The sequence below is a fragment of the Anopheles aquasalis genome, chromosome 3 (genome assembly GCF_943734665.1).
Source record: "Anopheles aquasalis chromosome 3, idAnoAquaMG_Q_19, whole genome shotgun sequence".
Lineage (NCBI taxonomy): Eukaryota > Metazoa > Arthropoda > Insecta > Diptera > Culicidae > Anopheles > Anopheles aquasalis.
Window position 1 is genome coordinate 6,920,001 of NC_064878.1, and position 27,243 is coordinate 6,947,243.

The 27,243-nt window shown below is 49.1% G+C and overlaps 1 protein-coding gene across 15 annotated transcripts in view; it reads left to right on the top strand.

Moving 5' to 3' along the window:
• The window catches only part of LOC126577770 (solute carrier family 12 member 4), a 108,712-nt gene that overhangs the window by 32,669 nt on the left and 48,800 nt on the right, over nt 1–27,243 (top strand). For 2 of the 15 annotated variants that reach the window (XM_050239686.1, XM_050239693.1), the window contains exons 1-2: nt 5,896–6,074; nt 18,568–18,897. The exons of 9 other annotated variants lie outside the window; for them this stretch is intronic. In XM_050239686.1, coding sequence (XP_050095643.1) covers nt 18,762–18,897 — 136 coding nt within the window. In that variant the 5' untranslated portion in view covers nt 5,896–6,074; nt 18,568–18,761. 4 more of the 15 variants (XM_050239689.1, XM_050239688.1, XM_050239690.1 and 1 more) reach the window with 4 other exon arrangements.

The following is a 27,243-nucleotide window of genomic DNA, read 5'->3' on the forward strand; positions in this document are numbered from 1 at the left end:
GCTGGTCAAGGTACTGGCTGGCTGGCTGGCTGGCTGGCCATGTGAAGGGCGAGGTCGAGCATGTTTGTATGGGTACGTGTCCGGTATTTTTTATGATTGTTGTTGTTTCAGTTGCTAACAGGATGTGCTACGTAGCCCCCCCGGGGGTAGTAGCAAAAACAATCATTAGACGCTTCGTTTAACCAGATGCTTCCTCCTTTGCTCCATAATGCTATTATTTCCCACGTAGTGCGCTCCTTTTTTGTGTCGCTTCTATCAAAGGGAGGAAGAGCGGGAGGCGAGGCTGAAATTGACCTTCCCAGAATGCCGCATTGTCTGTCCTCCAGAATTTACATCACCCGGAGGCTAGTTGGGTTGTTTTTCTTCTCCTTTTTATCCTCGGTCAGAGCTGTTCTCATTGAGCCGGGCACGTAGCATACGTGTGAGATTGATTGAATTTTTCTGCATCAATCGGCCGCATGATTGTGTGTAGCGCGGTGGTGTAGGGATCAATTCTGATTGAAATGGAAATGGTTCGCGGTAAATAGTCGCTGCTTGCATGTATGACCGACCAAGCAAGGAAGGTTTCAATGCGACTGGCAGAAATCGACAGCTGTCGGTTTCAGACAGCTTGACCCCGCCAGCCTTCTTTGTTGGTTAAGTTAACATGACAGGCGTTACATTGATTGAAATCTTGTCGTGCAGATTTTTGAAAACACCAGCTAAACAGGGGTTTTTAGAGCTACGTACGAAAACAGGCTTTAATCACAGACTCATGCTGATCATCTAAGGTGATCCACGAAATAGACGCAACCGACTGTCTTGATCATATGCTGTCACGATTGAATGTTTCCTTTCCTGATTTAATTTTAGTGAAACCTTCGCATTAACATTCGTTTTTTTACGTTTTAATGTAAACGATGAAACTTGCTCTAACGCTATATTCTACCATTCTTTTCTTTTGCAGGTAAGCGCCAGTGAAGAAAAAACGGTTTCTTATGATGAGTTAATTAATTACCTACAAAGTAAGTAGAACGCTTCTAATTATGCCATTCATGGCCGTAGAGTAGGGGTTTCAAACTCGCGGCCAGCCAAATTATTTTGTGCGAGAAAATTTGTAATCTGCGGTGACAGTAGTGTTTGAATTGAATGAAGAAACCTTTTTCTACATTTCAAAATTCACCAAATAATAGGGTTTCAGATTCTTGGATTATTCATTAATTTCAATTTCTATTACAAAGCCCTGAAACTATTAAATTTTACCGGTTACCTGGCGCCTCCATCATCTATTCATTTTGGTGAAATTTTGTAAATACCCCTTTAAAAAAAGGCAAGCAGAAGCTCATTCTAAGAGCGATGAAAAATTTCATCATCTGCATAATTCTTCTCATCTGTGGTATACGCACTGTGTGACTGACTGGTTTAAAACGGGGCCCCAAAAATGAATTAAACTTGTCGTAAAGATGTCAGTCGGTATTTAACAGTAGTTTTGAACTGTCAGTAATAAACTTAGACTGTCAGCATCTAACCGATGAGATAAATTTCCAACCAAAAACACTGCATCGTATCAAGTGGAGACGGGCAGCTCAAATTGTCATCCACTTTGCACGATGGCAACGAAGCGACAAAAAATTAATGCTGCTATACAGCATTGCCCCCCCCCCCCCCCCCCTTTTCCCAAACGGATCTGCTCAATTTTCGCTGTTACATCGCATTCTGGTTGAGCAATCCGGTTGAGAATGCTCATATGAAACCCCTTCCAACCCGGCCAACCACCAGCAGGCTAAGCTTCGGTAATCTGTAATGCCAAGCATGGTCAGGGAGATGTAAAATATGTCACCAGTCCACGGCCAGTGCCAGCGTCGAAAACCATTCAGCAAGCATTTATGGCAAGGGGAGAGGGAGGACGACTTTATGCTTCCACGCGGTAATCCGGAACTGCCGTGCAATCCGCTTCGGAATCCCTTTGAATGACTAATCCTCGTCCCAAATCCTTTGACTCTCGTTACGGTGGCCACCCGTAGGCGTTTGGTTGAAATGGTTTTAAGCGAGACAATTTTACTTTCGGGATCAGTAACAAGTATTTCTGTACATCCGGTATATCTCTGCATTACAGGAGATCGCGATTGGAGTTGGAGTTTTTAGCATGAGATTCCAATGGAACATTCTAGATAAAACTTTGGATGTCATTCATCTAAAATATGTTGTTGAATGACTATCGTCTACTGAGCGAGTGTCGAGAGGACGTCAGTATTGCGATTTAATTACGCAGCATAATGATGTCCCCTTCTGACTATGCTTTTCATTCAGTAATTCCGAATTAAGACAGACGGAACTCTGTTACTGGGTCACCTCTTGTTGGATTCCGAACGTATCTCTCCTTTCTCACCATTCCATTCCGCCGAACGGCTCCATCGGCATTGAATGAAGATTTGTGCGCCGAGCAACCGCTCGGATGGCCTCATTTAGGATCGTTAGTACACACGGTACGCCCTGGCTCATCCTGACACCGGTCTCGCTTCTGGCTGCTTCATTATATCCTTTCCGCGTCGCTGTGAACGGTCCCCATAGCACTCCCTGCGGATGTGTGCCGTTCCCGGTTGAAATCTGCCCTCCAGGTGTTGGCGCTCTGCTTCATTACCAGTCTGTTCTTCGCTACAGACAGGGAAAATGGAACCGGAGCATCCAGTAACTTCCTCAATCCGCACTCCACAGCCGGGCTAGTATACTGTCAACGTTGGTCAATCTAATGGAGCAGCAACTGTTTGTGTGCTTCCATATGATAAAAAAAGATCAGGCGCCTCTATTGAGTTGAAGGAGTTGGTGCGAAGCAGAAAAGGTCAGACGTTTTTGTTACGAGTTAATTAGTGGCCATCCATTTGAAGGTGTCCAGGAGGGAGATATTGTCTAGGAATATAAGTAGCTAAATAGAGCGTCCTTTTAAATGATACCCAACGAGGAGTCGAGCTACATTAATCGGTGTCACAAGGTTCATCATCTCCAGGGTGTACTCATTAAGAGAAACGTTACTTTAAAGATAAGATTATGAACAGACTATTCTTTTGGTTACTGCAATCAGAAGGATATTAACTCAATCACTAGGAATTAAACGACTAGAAACCAGAATCTTTAGAAAACTATTTTCCCCTTCCACTAAGGTAGGATTCAATCATTCTAGTTCATTATTTCCAACCCTTGTAGCGCGTGTGTTATCGCATACAGAAGCAACGGCAAGATTTACGAGCTATTGCTCTCTTGTCCTTAAACATTCATTCTCAAGTTCATCTGCTGTCATGGCGGTCATAGCTCTTCCATCCACAGCTGCGGCGACGACCTTACTCAATACATCGAAAGCAGTTGAAGCGAGGTTAACCGTGTACAGTGTCCAACCTCCCCTATCACTATGCTTCATCTCTTTCTCGCTTCGCTCGGAACACACATACACATCAAGTGCCTCGAAAGCTCACGCAGTCAAGTCCTCTCAAAAGCTTACTGAGTGTCCTGACCAGCGAGTATCGCGCTCTCCGGAGTAGTAGCGTAACCGAAACCGAAGGGTGAAACACCCCTCGAATGGAGAGAGAGAGCGCGAGAGAGACCTTGCTCAACGCAGTCCACCTCGTGCGCGAACATCAAACCGAACCCCCGGGAACGAGGGCTCGCCGGTTTCGGTTTCCTAGCTGTTCCACTTTCCATCCGCGTGTGCCATCCGCCGCACGCCATTTGGGCCTGGTCGTAGCGTAACGTATTCCACCGTAACCGAGCTCTCCGCGTGGCACCGTGGCACGTACACCACATGGTCGGTGCGATGGCTCGAAGTTGGCGTCTGCGCAGCAGACCGAACAGCGAACACACCACGGAGAGTTATGTTTCCCACCGAACACATGGCACGGCATGGCCGCACTATGCCCGGGTTTCGGACCGGGTGTCCGCGACGGACCGTGGATCCCTGTGTTAAGCTCAACTCGCTCCGCGAAGTTGATCCTTGTTTATTGTTTCGGTTGGAAGGGGGTTGGCGGATGCTGGAGTCTAGGATCCTGCTGCGGGATCAGCAGCCGGGAATACGCGCAAGAAGCGAAACGGAAGGCGAAAATGGGTTCGCCGATTCGTATCTTTTTTGAGTCTGTTGGGTGGATTACCAGGATTAATGGGCACCCGTTATATGCTTCTACCCGCGGCTCATTTGCATTTGGCATCTTTTTTTTTTTTAACAAAACGATGTTTAACAATTTATTGGAATCGCAAAAGATCTAAAGCACCACAGATACGAGAAAAAACATCTTGAAGTGCCGATTACATTTCAAAGCCATCCAGAACAGAGCAACCACCTCTTTCTCCACCATCTGACCCATGGTGAGACGCGGGGGAACTGTTTTGCAATGATGACCTTCAATCCCGGACCTGGTTTCCTGTGCTGTAGCGTGTCCCCCGAGCGCTCAAGTGCTCGAGAAGAATTCTCGTATCCACTCGGTCGGTAAGAATTAGAACCAGCAGCAACCGGAATTCCCCTGACGCCCGAACGTACACATTGGTCTGGCCTTCGTTCGGGTACATGGGGAACCTCAACAACTCGCTTCCCCTTTCGAGCGGCGAAGCTTTTCCCTCGCCGGAATGAGTGGCTTGCCTGGGGAAAATGCCACTCGCTTTCCATGACCGCTCGGAACTCGGTAGCTGTTAGGTTGGGCTGTGTGAGTTTGACCTTATTTCCAGCGCCGTGGCGCACTGATGGAGGTGAAAAAGGTACAGACAAGATGGAAGGGCGATAGTGTTATTCAACCTGGGGCGATGTTGTTGTGCTGAACTCCTCACGTGTATGCGCCGTAGACAGGGGCCGATTTTTTTTAATATCTTAGCAGAATTATCCATAATCGTTTGGTCTCTATACAGAGTAGCATTTAAACTACAATGAAGAAGCTTAAAAAATGCATCAGCTCGAAAACTCTATAATAGAATTCTAGGTACATGCCTAGAAAATTCTGGCACAACAGCTCGCTCGCAGCCTCCCGAAAGGCTTATACGTCCTTAAAAGTACAAGTAGTATCTATGAACTGTAAACAGATCTTCAGATTCGCCAAAGGCATTCAACTATAGCAAGCTCCCGCCCTTCAAGGGCTTGCCGTGAGTTCCTTTCCCTTTTGATGTCACTAACCGCGAAGAAAGCTGAAATCCTCCAGTTCAGTTCCATTCTGTCCCCTTTTTTCTGCTCCTCACAAAAAAATGACTAAGACTCAAACGTCCGAACATTGGCCCGGGTTGGTCGCAGGAGTAGCGCCTAGTGTCCCACTCCCCCGGTCGGCCGGAAACAGCAGCGCAACTACTCCTAGATCCTAGCGACTGGCGCAGCGGATGTTGCCGATGCTGGTCCGGCTCCTGCTGGCGGTGAAAAGCGGGCTATCCCCAGGCAAAAACCGGACGAATAGATTCGTTCGTGACCATGCGGCCCCACACATGCACGAGCTCTGTTTGCTGAGACATCGGTCGGATGGGCTTCGATCGTGCGGTGAGATATGGCCGGAACCGGAGTACGGAACATCGCGGAAACTGAAACCATGCGCTCTACGCCATCGCTCTGGATACCTAGGATACGCATCCCTTTTTCGCGTTCGCTCCCATTTGCGCCTGGCAGCGCCTGGGCTCTCTCACTCACACTGCTATGCTTACCTGCTCGCTCCAGCCTCCAATGGCCACTGGAGAGAATATCTCACTGCTCCCGTGCTCGCTATCTTTTGTTGTCCTAGTCTGGCGGTGGTGGCTGGCGCTCACTTTTTCTCCCATCCGTGCCGAGGGATGCTGTGTGGGGTGTCAGCCTGCGGAGCCTGCGGATTTGCCGATCCTGGTACCGTTGTGCTAGTCTAGTGCCCACTTCTGTGTGCTCTGTCGGCTGGTAGGCTTCTGACGAACCGCATCAGTCCAGATCTGCTCAGTCGGAGCACTGACGTCACCATCGGAGGGTCCGCAATCCGGTTTAGTGCACGGTTTAGTGCTTCAGAGGCCAGACTCCTGGGCACGGCCATCGGATAACGGCTCACGGTGGTTGGTCATCCGCTCCGTGCGTACGCGAAGGTTCGAGCTCTTTGTGGAGAAGGAAACACGGCAAGGTGTGTGCCATACGCTTCCCAGCATCCAAATCTGGGCAGCAGAGAGTTTGTTTTGTGCTTCTGTGTTTGCAAGAGCAAGGCCTCTTGTTAGTGCGACTAATGGTGATTTGTTTGAACTCTAAATATTCAGTGACTGTCAATACATCAGCTCCTGGCCATCAAAAACAGTTATCAGTGCAAAGCGTATCCTTGGAGCACGAACCAGGGCGTGTGTGTACGTGATCTCGAGCCTAATGTTAGGTGGTGCATGCACCGCGAACAAGATACTGGCCGAGTTTGGTGAAAAGGTTTCCGGTTCACTCGGGTTGGACTTTAGCTTTTGCTTGTTGGATCTGTGCAAAGCATAAATAAGCAAAATACGGAAACCATCCTGAAAGGAGTCAAGGTGGAGACGGAGGGGGAGATGTATAGTGTACAAACTGTCAAACCACTGTTATGTCGTAACGCGCTCAAAATATCCTTCAGCATTTCGCTAGTGTGTACACGGTCGCCTGACAGATCGTCGTGATGGTGTGTAAAGGAGTTTACGAAACACTCTCACAGTTACACACTCGATTGTGAACCTTTGGGATTGTGTGGGGGAAGGGGGCGAGTGTAGGAAGTGAATCACTAACCACTGTGACGTTGTTTTGTTGTCCTGAAATGGTCCGCAGATATCTGTTTTGCTCCTCTGGCGGAGTTAAAACGGAACGAAACGTGAACGGAATGTGCGCCAGTGAATGACTTCTAGCGAGAGAGTAGCGCAAGTATAGAACCCAGACCTTGAGGCGCCCTACCCCGAAAATGAAGATGACTGCGAGGATGACAGTTCCAGCTGATGGTGTGGTGGCTAACGTAACAAACGAGAGACAGAGAGCGAGAGCAGAGGCGAGAGAACAGCGAGCATAAAAAAGGGGACCAACGATATATGTGTTTGTGAAAAGATTTGTTTTCGAAATTGGGCCACCCAGTAATAACAGCGTGGCAGACCCGTGTAACACCCTTCCATTCAGTCTCCAAAACTCCAAAATATGTGCAAGTCATCACATTTGTGTAAAATCGAAGTTCTTTCATAACGTCCTTCGTAGCAGAACGGGAAATTTTTGCACAGAACCACGCGCAACAAACTGGCGAGGCGAGGCTGAATGAGATGAAAATTCGCCACCTCCACGCGGAATCGATGGCTCCAGTAATGGAGCACACAAATACCATAAAAGTCTATGACCACCCATGGCGGCAGTGGCAGTGTAGTGACCTGTCATCTCACCGTCGCCGATCTCCGCCGTTTCTCCCGTTGAGTGGACCGACGGAGCAGCACTCAGGATTGCACGCTCTCGTTAGCCTCACCACTTGAATCCTTGTCTGTGCAGCATGCGCACCAACACACACGCACACCCGGGCCGTAACGTTACAGCCTCCCGGTAGCCCAAATGAAAGCTTTACTTTAGCTTGGCCAGGCGGAATAACGTTGGTGTTTTCTTATCTCTTGTATCTGGAAATCCACACACCAATCCGTGGCCTCAATGGACGAGAGGGGGTTGCTAGAACGCACGGTGCATGTCAGGGAAAAATCACGAGCTCCCCTGGGTCAGTGGTCAAATGGTTCCCGATTGAGCTTTCCCGTTCTTTATCACCCATCGTAACGCATGTAACACGATATTGGTGCGTGGCGTTATCAATGCTGGAAACAATTCTTCAAAAAGTTCTTTTTTTTTACTTTTTTATTTGCCCATCGCTAACGTGGTGGGGGCTCGAGGTACCTTGTCGATGGCGGAGGACACAATTAATTGAGACACACCTGTCACCGGAAGTGTTTGGACGGAAGCGAATCCCCGTGACAAATTAAATCTCTGGCCCATCGAGTCTATCGAGTTTTGGTGAAATGTTTGCCATACACTCTGGCTGCGAACAAGGAGCAAAAGGACTCGGTAAACAAACGGTCGACGGTTCGTTTTGCTACGCTAAAGGACGCAGCTTTTGTGAACCCGCCAAAAGACACACCCCACAAGAGGTTGCGCAATCATTGGCGCAGGATAAGTGGTGGCTGTCAGCCCATCCGCTGACATCCTTTAGAACCAAATAACAGAGCGCTATAAGGAGAAGTGCTTGTTCGCCCTCGAACAAGGCGGTATTTCGCAACATTTGGGAATCTTAATGTATTTTCACTGAACCGGTTTTTTGAGCGATACATTGTGGTGCTCCATTTTTTTATTACCTTTTTCGCAAACTAAATTATCCAACTTCCAAGAGTTCAGCACAATGTTGGCGAGGAGAGATAAACCATATATTCGCATTAGGAGGTTGGAGATATAGATCACAATTTTCACGGCCGGTAATGTCACCAACGTTATGGACACCGGACCCCAGCTCTGCGGTGCTTTCTGCTGTTGCAAAACTTTTCCCTTGCCCTCCCCTTCCTCCACTCTTTCGCTTTTCGGGCTCAATCTACCTCAAGTGTCACACATAAATTTTGCGATTTTCGCTCGGCCACAATTGTGCCCGCCCGGTACACGATACCTCCAAGAAGGTGAAGCACCGACATCGTCGTCGTCATCGTCGTCGTCATCGTCGTCCTCGTAGGCGAGAAATTCTGTCACACGCGCGATACGTTACGCCCCGGCAGCAATCCAATTACCGCCTCAATATTTTATCAGCGAGCCCGAAGGCCAACCCGCTGTGGCCGGTGTGTGTTTGTGTGTCCTCGGACGAATGCTACATCATTCGACGGCCCATCATCGTCTATTTCATTCCGGTGTTTATGCTTTCGCTCCGCTCTTCAGCGCGTAGAGAGCGCTGGCGGACGTGTAAAGTTGGTGAAAAATGTGCGCGGACACAAGCTCTCAACCACACACTCAAGAAGAAGCTTCACATCACAACCGTTTGATTGCAAATTGAGAATCGAGTTTCCTGTCATCGTACCCCCGACACCGGTCGTGTTGCGACCCTTTGCCAAGCAACCGCGAGGCCAGGCCACTCGTCAACAGATTGATCCCGAGCACAGCACACCAAACTATAGCTCAACTATGGCCCTAACGATAGCCCAAACACAACGCGCCGCCGCCAACGAATCTTCCATGGTGAGGACAGGCGTGGACAGGCGTGGCCTCTTGCTGGCCGACAACTGGTGGTGCCCGTTGACAGAGCACAAGCCCTGTCCCAAGGAAGGCGCGAGGGGGAAAATTTGATTTGAATTTCAATTTTCACGATCACACAATCATCAACCAAATCTTATACGCCGGGCGCGCACCAAGCGTAATCTAAGGCTGGGTGACAGGAACGTCAACCTGGTCGAGAAGGACAAGAAGAAGAAGAAGAAGATGGAATGGCCCAAGTGATACTTCCCGCAATGAAAGAAGGAGCTCTCGCTGTACGCTCCATCATTGCAGACCGTAGCGGGAATCTCGAGTCTAGACGCTTGCGCCTAGCGTTTGACGGGAGACACCATATTTTCTCGCCATCTGTCCGGCCCGTAGCGTATCATCTTTGCCTGATGATTACTCACCATAGACCATGGGTCGGTTGGGTTGGGTCGCCAATTATTGGCGCCAGTCTGGAGCACCCCTCAACCATTCCTTAGTTCATTCCACTCATGGATTGATGCAGGAGAGAAAAGTACCACCCTTTTTTTTTCCTTTCTCCAGACTTTTTTTTTCCAAAAACCGGACACAACCGGACTTGATCGGTCCACCGTGCGCCACTCCTGCTCTCTCTCTCTCTCTCTCTCTCTCTCTCTCTCTCTCTCTCTCTCTCTCTGTATCCTTTCGCAATTGTATTGAGCGAAACGAGACGCCGGAGTGGAATGTGAATGCGAGAAAAACGCAGGCTGCTGTTGCGATGGCAGCGAAAGGGTCGCCGGGAACGAGAAGGAAGTGACCCAGTTGTAGTGAGCGGAACAAATTTGCATACTACACGTCGCCTCGGCGTCCGGGGTGCCGACTACCGAATCCAGGGCGGAACTTTTGCCACCTTTCACGCCAGTGAAGCGCCAAGTCCACTCTGTTCTTTTCTGTCATTTTTGACAAGCTGCAAGCTGCCCCGGGATACGATGGAGTTTCCAGGCGAACACATCCAGCAGAGGCACCTCACTGTGAAAGTTCCACGGTGAGAGTAGTTCGTTCGGTGGTCCGTTGGAAGTATTGAAAGGCTTGAGACTCGGTGCGCCGAAAACGTCTAAAATGGTTAGTGAGTGTTTCCCAATTCTTTGAACATCGTCGCCTAGTGCTGGTATTACGTTCAAAACAGAAACCCTCAACACATCCACTCGTTGTTCACGCTCACACAATTTGCTTCTCGTCTCATGTATGCAAATGTAGACATTCGTGCTGAACACCGACGCCATGCCTCGTCCAACACCTCCCAACCATGTCCAACAATCCATAAAGTGTAGCCAACCCGCATAGGTATCCGCAGAGGAGAAAGATCTGGACACGAGAGATGGACACATTTAATCGAATTTGGCGAATGCTCATTTTCGTCGGCTGTACTATCGGCACCCATCCAATCCCAGGTCCAGCTGTCCGCAGTTGCTTCTCAATTTTAGTTCCGTCTCCGGTCGCGCACGGGCAACAAAAACAAGATCACACAGAAAAACACGCTCGATGCTCGTTCCGTTCCGCATCTGTCCGGTTACGGTTCGCGCAAGGCGGTTGGAAAATCGGTTTTGAACGTGATCCAAAAATAAAATAAACCTCGACCCCCCTCAAGATTGGGCCTACGGACTGATGACGTTGTCGATGTTTCACTCGCTTTTGGTTTTTTTTTGTTTCTTTTTTTTTTTTGAAACTCCCAGATTCGATTGCTGTCCAAATGCTGGCGACAAAGCCTCCGTCGGACCGGTCCAGTCTCGTTTCGTCCGGCCGTGAATGGGAACTGCTGGTTTCAACACTTTGTCTTTATCCGGCCCCACCATCCCCCTCTCATCGATGGCGGATTAAGCGAAGGGACCGGGAAAGGGGCGCCCATTGCTTTGTCCCTTTTTTTCTGGCTCACTGGTTTCGTTGGAATCGACCAGCTTATTCCGGGGGAACTTTTAACCCCCCCCCCTTGGGCAACTAGCTTTCCATTCCATCCGCATAATAACCATCTTCGCGTTGGTTGAGCGGTAGTGAAATTAGTGGGCAGCAAACGTGTTTTCTGCGCTCCCGGTTCCAAAGTAAGCTCCAAAGTCATTGACATTCGCGCGATCGTAAGGATTGGGAATCGTTGCTCGCCGCAGGGGAGGCTTTGAATGAGTCAGTTGTTTTAGGAGTTAGGTTGGAGTATTTGGCGAACATAATTGTGGTTCCACACATAAACGACAAGTCACGCACTTGATTGTCCCGCTAATGGTGGTCTGGATTCGCGGTGGGAAATGTAGTATTTATTTTTGGGCCTTTCACTTTAATCGTCCTTAGCCAGAACACTTCTGATCGGTGCTTTTTCGTCTGTATTTGCCTTCAGCAAAATGTAGAATTATGGTTATAGTGCTTGATGTGGCTTAACGGTCTATATTCAAGTCCAAAATAAATGTATGTGTTCATTTGTATACTGAGCTGTCAGATCATATTAAACCATCAGCGAGTATACCTTACCGGAGAGCATACATTCTGATGATGTTCCCGATGATGATGTTGCGGATTTCTCGCGGGCACGGACGGCTACCATTGCCAACTGCCATTACAATAACACTTTATGGACCCAATGGATTAGTCTGCCTTGGCACCACCTTGGGCCAAGCGCAGGTAAGCATATCTCTCTCATATCTTCCCTTTCGATCACGATGGGATTACCCAAATGATCCTTCTGGTACCGCGCTGTAAACAACCCGCACCTACCTAACATCCCATCCCAGCCAACGATGTTGTTATTATGCCAAACAGTTATCTCCGATGGAAGACCTTCATCCGACAAAGGTTTCTGTGGTTTAAATTGAAATCATCCGTCCCCCCGACCGGAGCCATCTTGGTGGTGGTGTTTTGCCTTCTGGTAAATCCGCAACCGGTCCCCCCAGAAGCTCACCGTTGGAGCAGTTGAAGCCAATCCGTGCGACCAACGATTAGGCCACGTTGGTGACTGTACGCCAGACGCGACGCTGGCTAGGAGGACGGCTGATCCCGAACAGAAATTAGGTCGTTGCACAATCTGCCGTCGGTTCCCGGTAATCCCAGGCACAGGCCACCCTCCTCGGGCTTGGCTTCCGGAACTGGGGCCCCGGGTATGTCCGTGAAAACACGTGCACAATGCCTCGAGTGCAGAAACTCGGTCGCTTTCCGGTTGCCCGCCTGGTGTTCGCTCCTGTTTGCTTCTGCTGCAAGATGGCGTGCCATGACAGGAGGAGGAAAAGTCGCTGCAGAGCGTAGTAGAGGGGGCGCTTTGTCCAAATACATGGAACATAGAAAGAGACGCAGAAATAGAGAGAAAGAGAGAGACAGATGTTTACCCGGCGAGGCTTTAAGGGTGCGCGCTCTGGTCATGAGGTCTGCTATCGAGGAGCAGCCATTGCGTAATGACCACCGACGGTTTCACTTCGTCCGTCCGTCCGTCCGTCCGTCAGCCATTAATTGACAGCCGGTGACATTGTACCGTACTTAACGCCACCGTAAACGATTGCCTTTGAGACTGTGTGGGGTTTCACCGGGCAGTTTTGATAGAGAGAGAGAGACCACAACAGGCCAGGCCAGGCCAGGCCTATAGCCTCAACCTACCAACGACCAATGACCAATGGCTGGTCAGGGCTGATAGGACCAAGCGGGCAAATCCGATTAGTTTCAAAACCGCGACCGGCTGATGCCGTGCAGAAACCAGCAGCCGCTGACCGTATTTGTATAATGAATTTGGTCTCTCCAAACCGAGAGGTGAAGGTGAGGTGCTGGTGGTGGTGTGGACCGCACGAGTGCACCTGCGGGAGGGAGCCGCCCTGGCTGATTATCGATTTATTGTGCCATTTGTTGATTTTTCCGACCAAGAAGAGACCAGGAAGGCTAAGACGATCGGCCCAGGACGATGGCCAGGCTGAAGGAACGCTTCTTTTACTGCAGTAGGATCGAGTGGTCGGTTTATGGGCGGCCGCCTGCCCCCCATAACGATGAGAATAACAATTTCACAAAAACCCCGCGAAACTATCTGCTATAAAAGGAAATTAATCGCTAAACGCGCGTTACCGCTTATGTTGTACGGCTGCCGGTGTTGGTTTCGCGATGAGTCGCGAGGACGAAGCTCCACCCAAGGACACCATAATCACCGCGTTCAGCTGAATTATTTTCTTGGGCGAAACCTGGGAAGAGCTGGACCTGGAGGGACGCCGAAGGAAAAGAAAGTACGCAGCCAGAAACGATAAAAGGAGATCTGTTGAAGGAGGGGGAACGGCGGCCAAACTTCCAGTTGGTGGTCATCCGCTTTCTTGTTCCCGGTTGCCGCTGTTGAGCTGCTATCGCTGGCCGCGCTCTCGGTGTTTGCCAGGACCAATTAAGAAACTTTTATTTCTGCTGTCCGCGGAGGGGCAGTGAGCTGCTGTGGCACGGAGGTGCTGCGCTTGTAATGTAGGGCCGGGGGGCCATCTTGTTAAGTCTGTGTACCGCCTCGGGAACTTTGGTGTAGGCGGTGCGCCATTCCCCTGGCCAATTGTGACTAACAAGGTGGTCATTAAGTGCGGGAGGAACAAGCATAGAAGTTCTGTTCTGCGGCAGCCCTTTCATACATCGTACATCGACACATCGCCGTGCGCCCTCTGCTTACGCACAAACACTGTTTAGTGAACTCATTACAAAAGAACCCCCTCCACTTCGTACACGTGGCGCTCTACAAAAAGTTGGCATACGCAAAAGGTATTCTTGATGGAGATCATCCCTGGAAGTCTGGACGCAGTGCAACTCGGGCACAGCACAGACGCTTTCTCTTTATGATGGCTCCACGCCCAACAGTACGCCATGGGAAAATGGAATTAATTTAATTACACCCACGGTGCCCATTTCAAGAGCCGTTTTCGAGGTCCAGCGGTGTGAGCGCTGTATGTGCGCTGAACCATAACTGATGTACTGCCAACGATGACGCACATCTCTGGTGCACATCTCGGCAAACTTCCTACCACGCGACAATCGGTCCGATTGTGTCCGGTGAAACTTTTCAGTGCACCTCGCCCTGGATGCTCCTGGCGGAGCGAACACCATCCTATTGTCCACAACACACGCGAAGGCGTTTCGGTGAAGAAAGAAATGCAGTGACTAGTGACTGGAGCGGGGAGGGAAGGTGGATGGATGGATGGGTGGTCTAGTGGGTGAGAAAAGAATGCTCGCGATGCCAAAAGCCGCCCGCGCACCACTCCACCGGCAAATGATATCTGCGCTATTCGCTGCCTCGAGAATGGAAATTTCATTTCGGCGAAATGTTGACACAATCTGCACCAGCTTTCTGTGCCACACCGCCTGTCTGTGTCTGTACGCCTCTTCCTCTTCCTTGTCGTGTGTTATTCAAACAGATTTGCTCACACAGGGCTCAGGGCCAGAAGAAGGCTGGCGCTCATTGTTTGAACACTTTTGGGGCGAAGAAGTTCCGCGGAAAAAAATCCCGGCTTCTACTGGCTCACTACCACCAGCTAGCGTTCATGTCTGAAGGAAGAAATTTTAGTTTCATTTCGTTTCATTATTATAATCTCGCACCACCTCCCCCACCCGGTAGCAATGTCTGGCGGGGTTTTTAATTTTGTCGTTTTTAATGAGTTCCGAATTGCTTCGTTTGCAGTACTGGATGTACTTTTGCTTGATGCTCTACGAGGAGGCTCCTATAGAAAATGAGGAGTAAGTCGCTGATCAGCGAGATATTTTTGGTGGATATCTTTCCTTCTCAAATGTCATCTCAAATCATCTCGATAGCGTCGAGCACTCAATTGATATGAAAAATACAAGATGAAATGATTTTCTTTTGATTTTCTCGTGCTTCCCGTGAGTTTGTTTAAAAATGCAAACTTAATGCAATTAATATTTAATAAGATATGACATTTTTTCATAAAATCTTGTTTGTATCATGGTAAATGAAGTGCAAGTTGAGTGTTTGAAATTTCAATGAAACGTTTTTCGGTAAACCCGTTTAAAATATTGTAATATTTATGCCATGCCATGAAGTACATAAATCCCCTCCCTTAAGTGGATGCACCGCCATCGCAGTGCTCAAGCTGTGGGGCTAAACGATCGGCAACACCTTCGTGATCACGGCGGTAACAGACCACTGGTGCACTGGTGCAGCATCGCCAAATGATAAATCATGTCGAGATCAAATAAGAATCCCATCTCTCATTTTACCGCTTGTCACACAATCAAGCACCACAAATAGTCGCCACTCTAGGGGTGGGGAAGAGAGGAAGGGGATGAAAATCTAACGCGAAATGCATATTGGCGTGAGAAGAGCTTGTCACCGAGGCCCCGGGGGGGCATTGTTAAGACCGACGGAGATGGCGTTGTGTACGGTAGGCAGAAATGTGCATTTTCGTTGCATCCCCGCCCATCACCAGCACCACCACCAGCGCTATCAGCCTTTTGCAAGATCATCTACGTCAACCCTGAGCACAGTTGACGCCGAAGGCCACCCGTTACTAAGGGTTAGCGGTGGCGGCATCAGTTGAAAGCCCGCAAGATCGATATCGCTACTGTGTCACGAGCAGCGGCGACCGTACGCATCATGTGCCCCACCGGCACCGGCTGACCACATCAGCTGGCGGGATGCGATCAAAACGCGTGTGTTGTACACCGCCAGCCAGTGCCAGTCAAAGTTCAAGTGATGTTGTCGTTAGGTTAAATTGAGCTCGAGCTCTCGAGCAATGGGCAAGTAATATGGCGGGCGAGCGTACACTAGAGTGCTCCGACGAAGCGAAAGTTCGCATGAGGGCAGTGACAGCTTCAAGTAGTTCGAATTGTTCCGAGAACCGTATTACGTCGTTGGGTGAAACAATTGGGAAACGCGGTTCGCAATCCTCCTTCCGTTTGGTGTTTAGTAATTGACATTCGGTGTTCTTTAGGCCGGGTCTCAGCTTCCCACTCCCGAGGGAGGGGATTAATTGTTCGCGCGAAATCATTCATGCAGCCCACCCCTCCAGCGCCTTCACAAAGTTTATCAAGTACCTCGTGATTTTGGTAATTTGCTGAACCCGAATTAATGTAGCTCAAGTACCCCACCGGCACCTAAAGAACCAGTTTCCGCTCTTCTCTATTCTCTGCAAAGGGCAAAGTGAAGGTCATGGCCCAGAGTGCCGGTGCCATTGTATGTGCGAGAGAGACAAGTGATCCGCTTTTGTGCTGGGAAGACATTTTCGCACCTGGCACCGCCGCCACCGGCCTGGAATGGCGGGCCGGGAAGCAGCTTTACGTGGAAAACGCGCGGTTCCGTTGAAGTGGAAAATCGTTAGATAATTTGATGTCGCACCTGGTGTCCGCGTATTTGCCACGTCTTACACACGCGCGCGCCGTACCGTTGCGTTCCCTCAAGTGTCACCGAGCGCGCTCGGTGAACAAGTTTTCGGATACGCCATTTAGTTTCGCATTTCATTGAGCTCCGATTTCGAGGAATTTTGGGCGAATGGGCGCTCACTGCCTGTGATGCCAGGATTGTCAAAGTTTCTCACGCTCCTTCGCGGAACAGCGCACCTTCTAGCGCCTCCTTCTGCTTGGTTTTCCTCTTCTTTTTGGGCCACTAGTTCCGTACGACGCACGACCACACGACCAGCACACAGTTAATGATGGATAACAGCAACGGCTGACGATGGTGATGATGATGATAAGGAATGGCGTGGCGTAGGTCGTCTGTTTTTGGAGGAAAATAGCGCCTTGGTGCTGTAAAAGAAGGCATTAATAAATATAGCGATGGGAATAAGGTAGCCATCTTGCCACTCAGGCCAGGCCGACCACGGTCTACGCTCGCCCGGGTGCTCCGATTGCGGAATGTGTGGCCCTGAAAACCATAAATCACGTGTCCGGTGCGGTTGCGTTATTAATTTCGTTTGCCAAAAAAATTGTAAACCCTTCCATCATCATCACCATCACCGTCACCATCATCGTTATGATCATTATTAGCAGCAGCAATAGCCAAAGGGCCCTCCCTCTCTCCCTTTCGTTGTGGTGTGTGCCTATGAGTGGCGAAACCATCAAAAAACAAAAAAACGAAGTTAGAATTAAATTGAAAATTCCTCGTCCTGAGCAAACAACAACGACCACCCCGTAGGCTACAAACAGTGACCACCTCACACGTGATCACCGGTGGGGGGTTTTTTCCCACAACCATCAACCTTGGCCACCAATACCAATCCGCGCGCGTGCACAGATCATAATAATGTTGGTCGCTGACCATCGAGGGCCGAACGAACGAAATTGAAATCTCTCGCGCGAAAACCACCCCCTGGGCCTAGGGTTGCCCCTAAAAATTCAATTTTCCGTAGAATTTTTCGCCCATCGTGTTGGACAGTTTGGTGCTAGCTTGGTTGTATTGCTGGCCCGTTTTTTTTAGCACGCTCTCGAAAAATTTTGGTTTTGGCAAAGGCGAAACACCGGATTCGACACCATCACAACCCTCCCGATTTGTCTGCCATTTGCCCAGTGGGCCGCGAATTATTTTTATGATTTGTGAGTGCGCCAGGACCAATGTTTTTTCCGAATTTTTCTACTCGCTCTCATGGGCCACTAATCTTGTTGACGTGTTTTGGGTGATCAGAAATCTTCTGCGGTTGGATCTACACCAACCACACGTTCACTCACTGCACAGTTTACCGAAGAGTTTTTTTTTGTTTTATTTATTTAGTTGATGGTTCACGCCTCTACTAATAACAAGCACACGCGAAAGGAAATAGACACCGAAAGAGAGAGAGAATAGAGGTTTTCCTTTTGTCCATCCATCTGCTGTACATGATCACACTTGATGGGGTACATGCTCTAGCCCCCCCACGCCAAACCACCCCTATGAAACCCCCCTGACTCACCCCTGAGACAAATTTTAGCCTTTCGTGTCCCTCAATGCTGCTCGATCGCCAACCTTCTCGCCAAACCAACACCTACCGTTCGTGTGTCCGCTCGAAACCAGGTGGAGGTCACGTTTTAGCACTGAGAGACGCACACTCCTTGCCTTTTAACCCCGTGGCAGGGGCTCGGTTTGTTTTCGTTTAACGCCACATTACCGCCCGACGCTCGATCGTCGGTGTCGCCGCTCGCACATCGCCACGGTGAATCGCTGTTTGAGTTGAGATTCCCGTTTTTATTTCGCGACCTCCTGGTCGGAGATAGATCGGTGCCATCGGTCGATCGAACCGCTAGCGCACATCGTACAGAGCTCAGCAGCGCAGAGTATGTTCGGGGTGCGTCGCGATCAAACGTCTCGTTCTAGTGTAGAACAAGACGATAAAGTGCTTTGCTAGTGACTGTTCGGACTAGATAGAACCGAAATTTCATCGGAAGAAAGTGATGATTTTCCAGTTTATTTGCGTTTACGATTACGTTGGACGTGATTTGTTGGCTCATTCGCGTCTTCACTTCGGTTCCTAATGATCCTTATGTGTTATTAGTGTTGATGTTCCAGCTCTAGTGTTTGGCAGTGAATTCTCTCTGTGTGTGCGTGTTTGTGTCTGTGTGTGTTCCCCGTGGATTAAAAGAAAACTCCAAAAAAGCCTAAAGCGCGTGTTCTCAACCGTGTTGTTGGAGTTAGAGTCGTCAGAGCCAAGTGCACGCTTCCATCCACTGTTCGAGTGTACCGCCAACTATGGCCGAAGATTGCGATAAAGCCCCGGCCGCTGGGGGTGACGTGGAGAAGGCGTCCAGCAAGCTAGCGAGCCCAGCACCGCAGCAGAAGAACGCCGGCAGCAAGGGAGCGTCACCGAACAAGACCGCCGGAAAAGGTAACTGCTGGGAATATCTATCAACGTTTCCCCGGTTGTTCTGTGGTTGTGGCCGGACGCCCGACGTAGCCGGTCTGTTCCGAGAAAATATGATGCCGAAACTATTAGCTCGTTAAACACATCCGTTCCGTTCCGTTGAATCTGTCTGTGGCTCTGCTTGTGTGTGTTTGTGTGAATCCCAACCCCTACATGACCCCTGTGAGCTAATCTAGAGGAAGGAGATCCTTACAAAACCACGGAACGGAACCACCGTCACTGCCACCGCCACCGCCGGCTGTGTACGTTTGGATCTCAAACATTGGTCCGGGGCGATGTTTAAATAATTCATATCTAACATAGCCAGACTATTATCACCAGTGTGTGCCCGGGAGCGATGGGTTCCCTCCGTATCCCATACTGTAGTTGATTGCGGTTATCGTTATCAAGTCGCCGGCAGCAGCAGCAGCAGCAGTTGCCACAGACTCCCGTTGATCCTTTCTCCACGAGGCTCCTGGCTCCTTCTGGAACAGATGCTAGCGCTAGCAGTCAAACCCCTGACCGTAATCGAAATGCGGGACATCGAGTTACGATTCGACGAAGTGGAAAACTAACACCAACTTGATTGACACAAGTTGCCTTCAAGTGTTCCACGAAGGGAATGCCGCATGGAAAATGGGAAGTGTCACCAGCAGCAATCGGTGGCACATGGTGGGTCCAGTCGCACCACTGATGATGTGTAGGGCTCAACGTTGATAACACTTTCCGAGAAACCGCTGGTAGTAGCTTTTGTGAAGTGATGGGGCATCCCTCTTGTCGCTGGTATGATTGGCACGGATGTGATGATGTAATTGTGGGGGGGGGGGGGGGGGGGGTACCGATTGGCTGTGAAATCTTTCAGAAGGAGTGCTTGCAGGGGCCCAGCAAAGGTGTTTCTTTCTTGGAATTCCGTTGCACATTGATTCCGTTGCATTGTAGAAGCACGCGTGCAGTGTGCTCATGTAATTTAAATTCTGGATCTGGAATTAGTTTCAAAATGGCTTCTCGATCACAAGTTCCCGCAATATATCACCATCGATTAGCTGTAACTCACTCTGCCAAATGAGACTTCCGACAACTGTACAACCAGTTCAATCCGTCAGAACGACGATTTATTCTTTCCATAAACGATCGGCCGTTTGTGGGAGTGGAAATGGAGTTCGCCCGAAAACTCATTTGTCACTTGTCACAATGGAAGTGCTATCACATGAATTTCACAAGTTACTCTCGGTATCCCATTCCCGATATCCCAAGCCAATTCCGAAGTATTGCCGAGCAGCAGCGTTTCCATTCGATCGAACTGAATTTAGCTTCAGTGATACGTATTACGTATTCCTGCCGAAGCCGAACTGCTTCATCTGCTCAGCATCTTCTTCCACCTAACAGAATTCTACCCCAAACACATCCACGGATCGTCGCACCACATCCTGTGGAACGTTGCCTGAAGTAACGTATCGCATATCCTTTGTTAGCATTTCTGAAAAGGGCTTCAGCCAAGGATCTTCGCGTCCCGTTTTGGGAGGGCTACGAGGCAAACGCCCGTCGGTAAACGTGACTATTTGTACATTCAAATGTATTCGATGTCGATCGTTTTACGGTTACCCGAGTGCACGTACCGGACGTTTGAATGTTTGATTTTCGGTTGCCTCGCTCGAATCAAATTACACACTGCAACACACGCGCGCAAACGGAGCCGTAAGTACGAATCTTGTTTCGGAAGTGGCGACTCTTTCCCTTTTTCTCCTTCCCTTTCGAAACCTTCACGATTCTGCCTTGTCTTTCCCTTTTACCACTCATCGTTTGACATGACGCCGGTAATCCATTCGTTTGCAAAATGGGAATAAAAACAAAACTGCAAGAAGCGCGGTCGAGACGCGACCGGACAAGCTCGGTGGCTAATGTAAACACAAATAATTGAATAAATCTCGTCCACACGATCGCCGCCGGCATAGTGTGGGGGGGAGGGGCGAGTTTGAGTTCATCTGCAGATAAAATTCGTGAAAACGAACGCCTATTACATCAAGGGAGGTGGCATCGTCTCCCGGCCTATAAATAGCTTTCGTTCACCCGATAGCAAGTAAAGAGTAAACATGCAAACCAACGAGCTCCTCTGCCACGTTGCGTAGCGGGCCCATGCTCGCTGACCGATCCCTGAACTCATTTACCGCTTGTCCAGATTATATTTTTCTCTTTTTTTTCCTTCTGTTTTCCCTTGCCAGGCTGGCATATTTACCGCCAGACGCACTCTTTCTCTTCTTTGGTCGGTGCTTCCGGTTGGTAATTAAAAATTCATTAATAAGCTTCACTCCAATCTGGTTATTATTCTGGGGAAGAGCGCCTGTTGACGAATGACGAATCAAGTTGCCTCACCCGCAAGGGCGCAAGCATTCAAATAATTATTGTATGCTTAGGCAGTATTAATAAATACTTTGGAAATTTGATGAGGCTCGCCCTTCGAGCCGGTTGTTTGCCGCAAGCAAGCAAACAAATCCTTCCTACTCCGACATTCATTACGAATGGCGCATTCTCCTAATTTCATTGCCTTCGGATCCCGAATGTACTGGGAATGAAACGATATTCCCCAGATCGAATTCCAAAACATCCTGAATTATTTATCGCAGCAACTCGGAGATATCCTGAAGACATCAGGTTTCAATGATAGCCTACGCTTAGTTTCGTTGCGAGATTCGAGCAGACAAACAGCCGGGCGAAATATCGTATCAATACTTGTATAATATTAATTGAATTCCATCGCCATGGCTGTGCAGGTGTGGTTGGGAGTTCGGTTGCTCCTGGGATTATCCGTGGGATGTTTTGGAATACATTTCCATCTATCCGCCATCGGAGATATCATGTCGTGAGTTCATTTATACCTTCACGATTTTATGCCTTCTCGGGGCAGATTGGCAGTTATGGATGAACCTTCTACTGTCTGGTCAAAGTTCCATTAGTGTCAGGAAGATTTGGTGGTAGATTTTTATTGGTACACACGAATAACGAACTTACCACTATTCCTAACCGTTTTCCGCTTCGTGCTTGCATATTAAATCAAGACCGGTGACGGCATTTTAATTCGTCGAATAGCAATCTCACATCCCTGACGTTTGTATTACTGAGCGTTAGTTGGAGCTCGAGCTAAGCTCAAGCTCCCCGAACCCAAACCAACCTTGCTTGCATGCCAGAGAACCAAGGCGCATTAGCTGTCAGGCTCAGGAATTTATTGCTTTTCGGGTCGCTTCGCCGCTTACCGCTTCACGAAAATCATTTCGCTCAATGGCTCACGACCCGTGATCCTACGTCGGGTGTTCGCCTGATTGTGCCAAGAAAATGGTGTCGTTGTTGGTGTCGGTGTTGTCTTAAATGTGGCTGAAGGTAAGACGACGATGGCGGCGAAAACCGAGCTACCAAGGGCAATAAAGCATCACCGCGGATGCACACCATCGATCGATTGCCGGCTAGCCAGTGCAAAATCTTGGCGAAAAGATCCTGCAAGGAAGAAATAAAGGGGTGGCCATCAAACGAGAGATTTGTGGATATGTGTACCGGAGGCAATGTACTGGCGCAAGACCGATGCACTCGGCTGGTGTTGGCTGGTGAAAAAGCACGAACCAACAAGGCGAACGGATCAGCACCATAAAATACCTGCGTCTTCGATCGAGGCAGCCAATCTTTTGTATCCTTCGCGAATGCTTTCCGTTTTGCTGGAACGAAACATGACGGTACGACGATGACACCTTGATACGTCGACCACCGACGAGATCAGCGGTGGATTGCATCGTCTTCTTGTCCTCATTTCCCATTCGCCTGAGGCAGCAAGAAAGGAAATCGGTCTCCATCGACGCATCTCGTGGCCATCGCCAGTGTAACTCCATGTTATGCTCGGTTTTATTGTTCGGCGTTTTTTTTTCCTTCCTCTTTTTCTGGATTCAATCTTCCATAGTGCCGACGAAAAGGATACTCTCGGCACTCTTTTTCTTCTTTATTTTTTAGTAAAGTTGGCGCAACATTCCGCACTGGGTGACAGGCGAAAGGCGGCGCCTCGAGGAAGTCAGTACATCGTATCTACGCTTCGCGCACAAACACGCTTCGCCTGGCACTTTGCTGGCAGAATAGCGCGTTTTCGCGTTCATATTGTAAGAACGTTTGTAACCATCGCGAAAACAACTCTCAAGCTCGGCCCCCGGGGGGCTGGTGGAGCCGAGGTGGCCCGAATATGATAAAGAATAGTGGGACGTGGGTTGGCAACACTACGCTCGTTGCAGAATGCAAGACAGATCTTCTGTGCCGTGGTTTTTTTTTCTCTCTCTCTCTCTCTCTGACTCTCTCTCGCATACACACTAGCAAAATTTTGTGTTGAGAAAATGCACGAATGAATTATTTTTTTCCGGGCTGGCTCCCGGGCCCAGCATGTTCTTTCACCAAGAGAGAGCACCAGGTGCTGGAGGTGTTTTTATCGTCACTTGGCATTGCGTCGCTCGTCTCGGATTTTTTTCCATTACATATATTGCATAAGACACTCTAGTCAGCGTGACTGACTACGGACGGTGCTCGTATGCATAAAATCTTTTCCGAGTCTTTAAAAAGCTTTCAGACGAGAGACTGCCAGTAACCGGTTTTTTGCCTATTATTTAGTTACTTTACTTGCTCAGCATCACGACTTTAGAAACTTTGCCAACCAGCAGTCTCAACATAAAACACACTAGGAGAACTATTTGATGAATAACAATCAACCAGATAGAGTTTCCCTCGAAAACCAACATAATTTATGCAAAGCTTTAATCCTATAAGCTTCACCAGGCCCTCAATTATTCATTAAACTTGTCTAAAATCTCACCAAACGCTCCGTTCGATCGATCTTCCCTTCCAGCCGATGAAATCCATGAAATCTGTTGCCTCCACCGCGGGACACGCAATCGCGCTACCGTAATGGTGGTGTAAAAATTGGAACAGTTAAATATTTCATGCCGCGTTCGATATTTATTCGAAGCCAAAACGCTCACCTTAGCTCACTCAGAGGGTTCGCTAAGCATGCCCGCAATGTTGGCCGTCCCCGCGGGGCATGCTGGCCCAAAATTTTCACAAACATTCGACGCTTTCTTTTTCTTTTCGTTTTTTTATTTTGGTTTGTTTTGCGCCCTCCCCCCCCGGAATCCTTGCATGTTTCAGTGACGCGAAAAATGGATAAGAAGCATCCGAAAACCACCCTAAACCACCTGCCAACAGCCGGGCCCAGCATAAGCGTGCGCCCTACGGGAAGTGTCTACCTGATTTTACCTCCAGCAACCAGGAGACTTCTCATTTCACATTTCGCCAAAAGGTAAAGGCGCCTTTGCAGGTGAGGTGGTTTGGGTCGGATTGGCGGGGTCCTTGCGGAATTTATGAATGCCTGTAAAAATGGATATTTACAACCCGATGGTAAAGGCAGCCAAAAAAAAAATGACGTTGGATCGTGCCCAACCAGCTCCCCTCTGCTCGTGGTGTGCTCTCACCCCCCTTTTCCCACCTCTCCCGGGGGCGCTGTAAGCTGCCAACAGCAGCAGCAGCCTACCATCGTTCAATTAGCTGGCTTTCAAGCTCGCCTCCGTGCTGCCTTCTGACGGTGTTGGCGGAGTTAAGGTGCAGTAAATAAGAGTAGATAACGGTGGGGCACACGCCAGTGTCCTGACACTCTACTTATTCGCCTCTGTAAGCACGCTAAAGCCGCTGTTTGTTAGGTTAGCTTATCGTTCCGATGTGTTTGGCCTCAATTATATTCTTTAATCTATCATTTTACAACGTTTTCAATTACTGCGCGAGTGAAGTCTTTATGAGCTTGAGGTTTAAGGGGTGCTATTAGCATGCAGCATGAGATTATGATTGTTTTGTTAATAAAGCACCCGTGAGTTCCTGGAATTCTTAGCATTCTCAGTTTAAAGCTTTCGTAAAATGTTAAGGACGAACACTGACATTTGATTTTTCTTCGTTACTTGTTTTTTTTCTGTACTTTGGGATCCTCTCTGCATTATACATGAAAGCAGCTGCAACAGAAGCCCGAAACCGACAACCCGGTGTCAACGTTGGTGTGGGAAAACCTTTTTTTCGTTCGTCTTTCAAGTTTTCCCGGGAGAAGGAGGAAAAAACACTAAGACACCTACGCCGAGTCTTAAGCTTAAAGCACTCGAGCAGAAACCGAAGCGAAAAAGGTGTTTGCTTTCGTTGGCGTCTCGAGAAAGAAAGAAAGTGGTCCAAAAGCAACTGGAGGATAGAGACAAGAGGGGCAGTGGTTCCCATTAGGGTCACCAGTAGTAGGGCTGGCGCACCCTTAACCTTTGTTGGTGCCACGTGGCCAACACTGCTCAGTGCGGACACTCCGAGCATCCGAAAGTGGTTTTTCTGTTCCCTCGTGAATATTTTATGCTGCTTTTGACACTTTTGCTGAAGGACCCCGATCCCGATCTGTTGTGACAGGTCGAATCCGCTCTGCTAAGGATGCTTCACTCGAAGCGTCTTCTTCGAAATGAGAGTACTGAGAGGAATGAAGGAGAAAAAAGGACGCCATGAAGGAGTAAGATTGAAAGTTTCCATTTTCTTAAAGCTGGCTGCCGCACACAATTTCGATGACATTTCAATGTTGAAAGCACCAAAATGATAATTACAGTTACGGGCTGTTCGATGATTACATTTACTTTTGTTAAGTACTACGGACATTCGAAGACATTCAATTAATTTGCCATCCGCACGAGGTCTGCGGCGTCGAGTCGAGTGGAGCTGTCTTTATTTATTCATTTGTGGTCTAAATGTTCTGTGGACAGACGCGGTGAAGCAGCATTTTAATTAAACATATTGCTTTCTACTGAGTAGACCAATTTTGGACTCGATCCGGTTGTACTTTTCGCACAGGCTCGGCGTCGCCGTCGTGGTGTAAAGGTAATCCAGGGCGGTAATGGTGGTCCACTCGTAATGATGCTCGCCGTTACCAACCGTTCGCTAAGTCGCTTCTCTCTCTTTTTAAATACCTTCTCTCTGTCTTTCCGTCGGGATGATGATCCTGCTAAACATGGCGCTGGTCCAGGACGAACGTGACCACAACCGCAACCCCAAAAAAGGGTTTTTTTCGTTTACAGCACAGCGTGGCCAGCCCGTCATCCGGTGTCCCTGTCCGCGCCTACCGGAAGCAGCAGGCTCTGGACGGTGACGGGTATGATTACGGTCGATGGTATTCCCTGGCCGGAACCGGCTCGACAAATGGTCCGGGCCGACCCGATTACGACTGGCGGTCGGTCGGTCGGTCACACTGTCATAATGTTTCCGCCGTGCAGTGTCCATGATCAAAGCAGCGCTTCTCTCTAGCTTTTGATGGAGGAATGGGGAGGGAGGGCCCGAAGAGAAGTGGAAGAAGAGGTCGTCAGCATAATCGTCTGACATTTTGGACCAGGAGGGCCTGGAACACCACCGCCTGTCGCTGGCAGTGGCTCGATCCCGTTGTCCAGCGTACTATGCCGGCGATGCGGTAACGCAATGCTTTCAGGGATTTATTTTAATGAGAAGTACTTTACCACCCCTCGCCGCGTCATCCCTCATGACCACCCCAAACCAAGCTCTCGTTTTGTGGTCGCTCTCATTTATTATTTGTTAAATTTTTAATACCACCACAATCGACCCGACAGAGAGAGAGAAAAAGAGAAGTTGGTTTAGAACTAGGGGATGATTGAAAGTGTCCTCTGGTCCTGTTGCACCCCTAAGCACTCTCTAACGATTTATTTCTTTTTTCTTTTCTTTTCAATTCCAGGTAAGGCCAGTGGCCTCTCCCGCTACTATCCGGTCATCATACTAAGCTACGAGTCGTAAGAAATTACATAATTCTCCCACGGGGAAGAGATTAGACCCCTGGCCCAATCAGACCTCTATCCCCGATCGATGGAAAGGATTGCGGTACCCCGCGGTCGGTTCGTTTGTCGCATAATCCGCTTTTTACAAATGAGATCTCAATAGGCCTAATTGGGCGAAGAACTGATTGAGAAGGACTGCCGCTCCTGCAGTTAATCGTATCGACCAATCATTTTCAAGCTGGGGAGCTGGGGACCTTTCCAATTTGTAGTGAAAAAAAACCCCCTCTACCCAGGGGTCTGGTTCAATGGCCCAAAAACCTGTTATACAAATCGTCCTAAGCCCGATCATTTGTCCTTTTGTGCCACGCAAAAAAAGCGGAGTTGGCGCCGGGCATGCCCCCGGTTTCATGCCCCATGGGCCGAACCGTCCAACCGGCGACCACGGATTGCCGCTGAGTGTGCGCGCACCACGCTGAGTGTTGATTCGTGACATTCCGTTAATCCGTTGGCACGACACGACCGC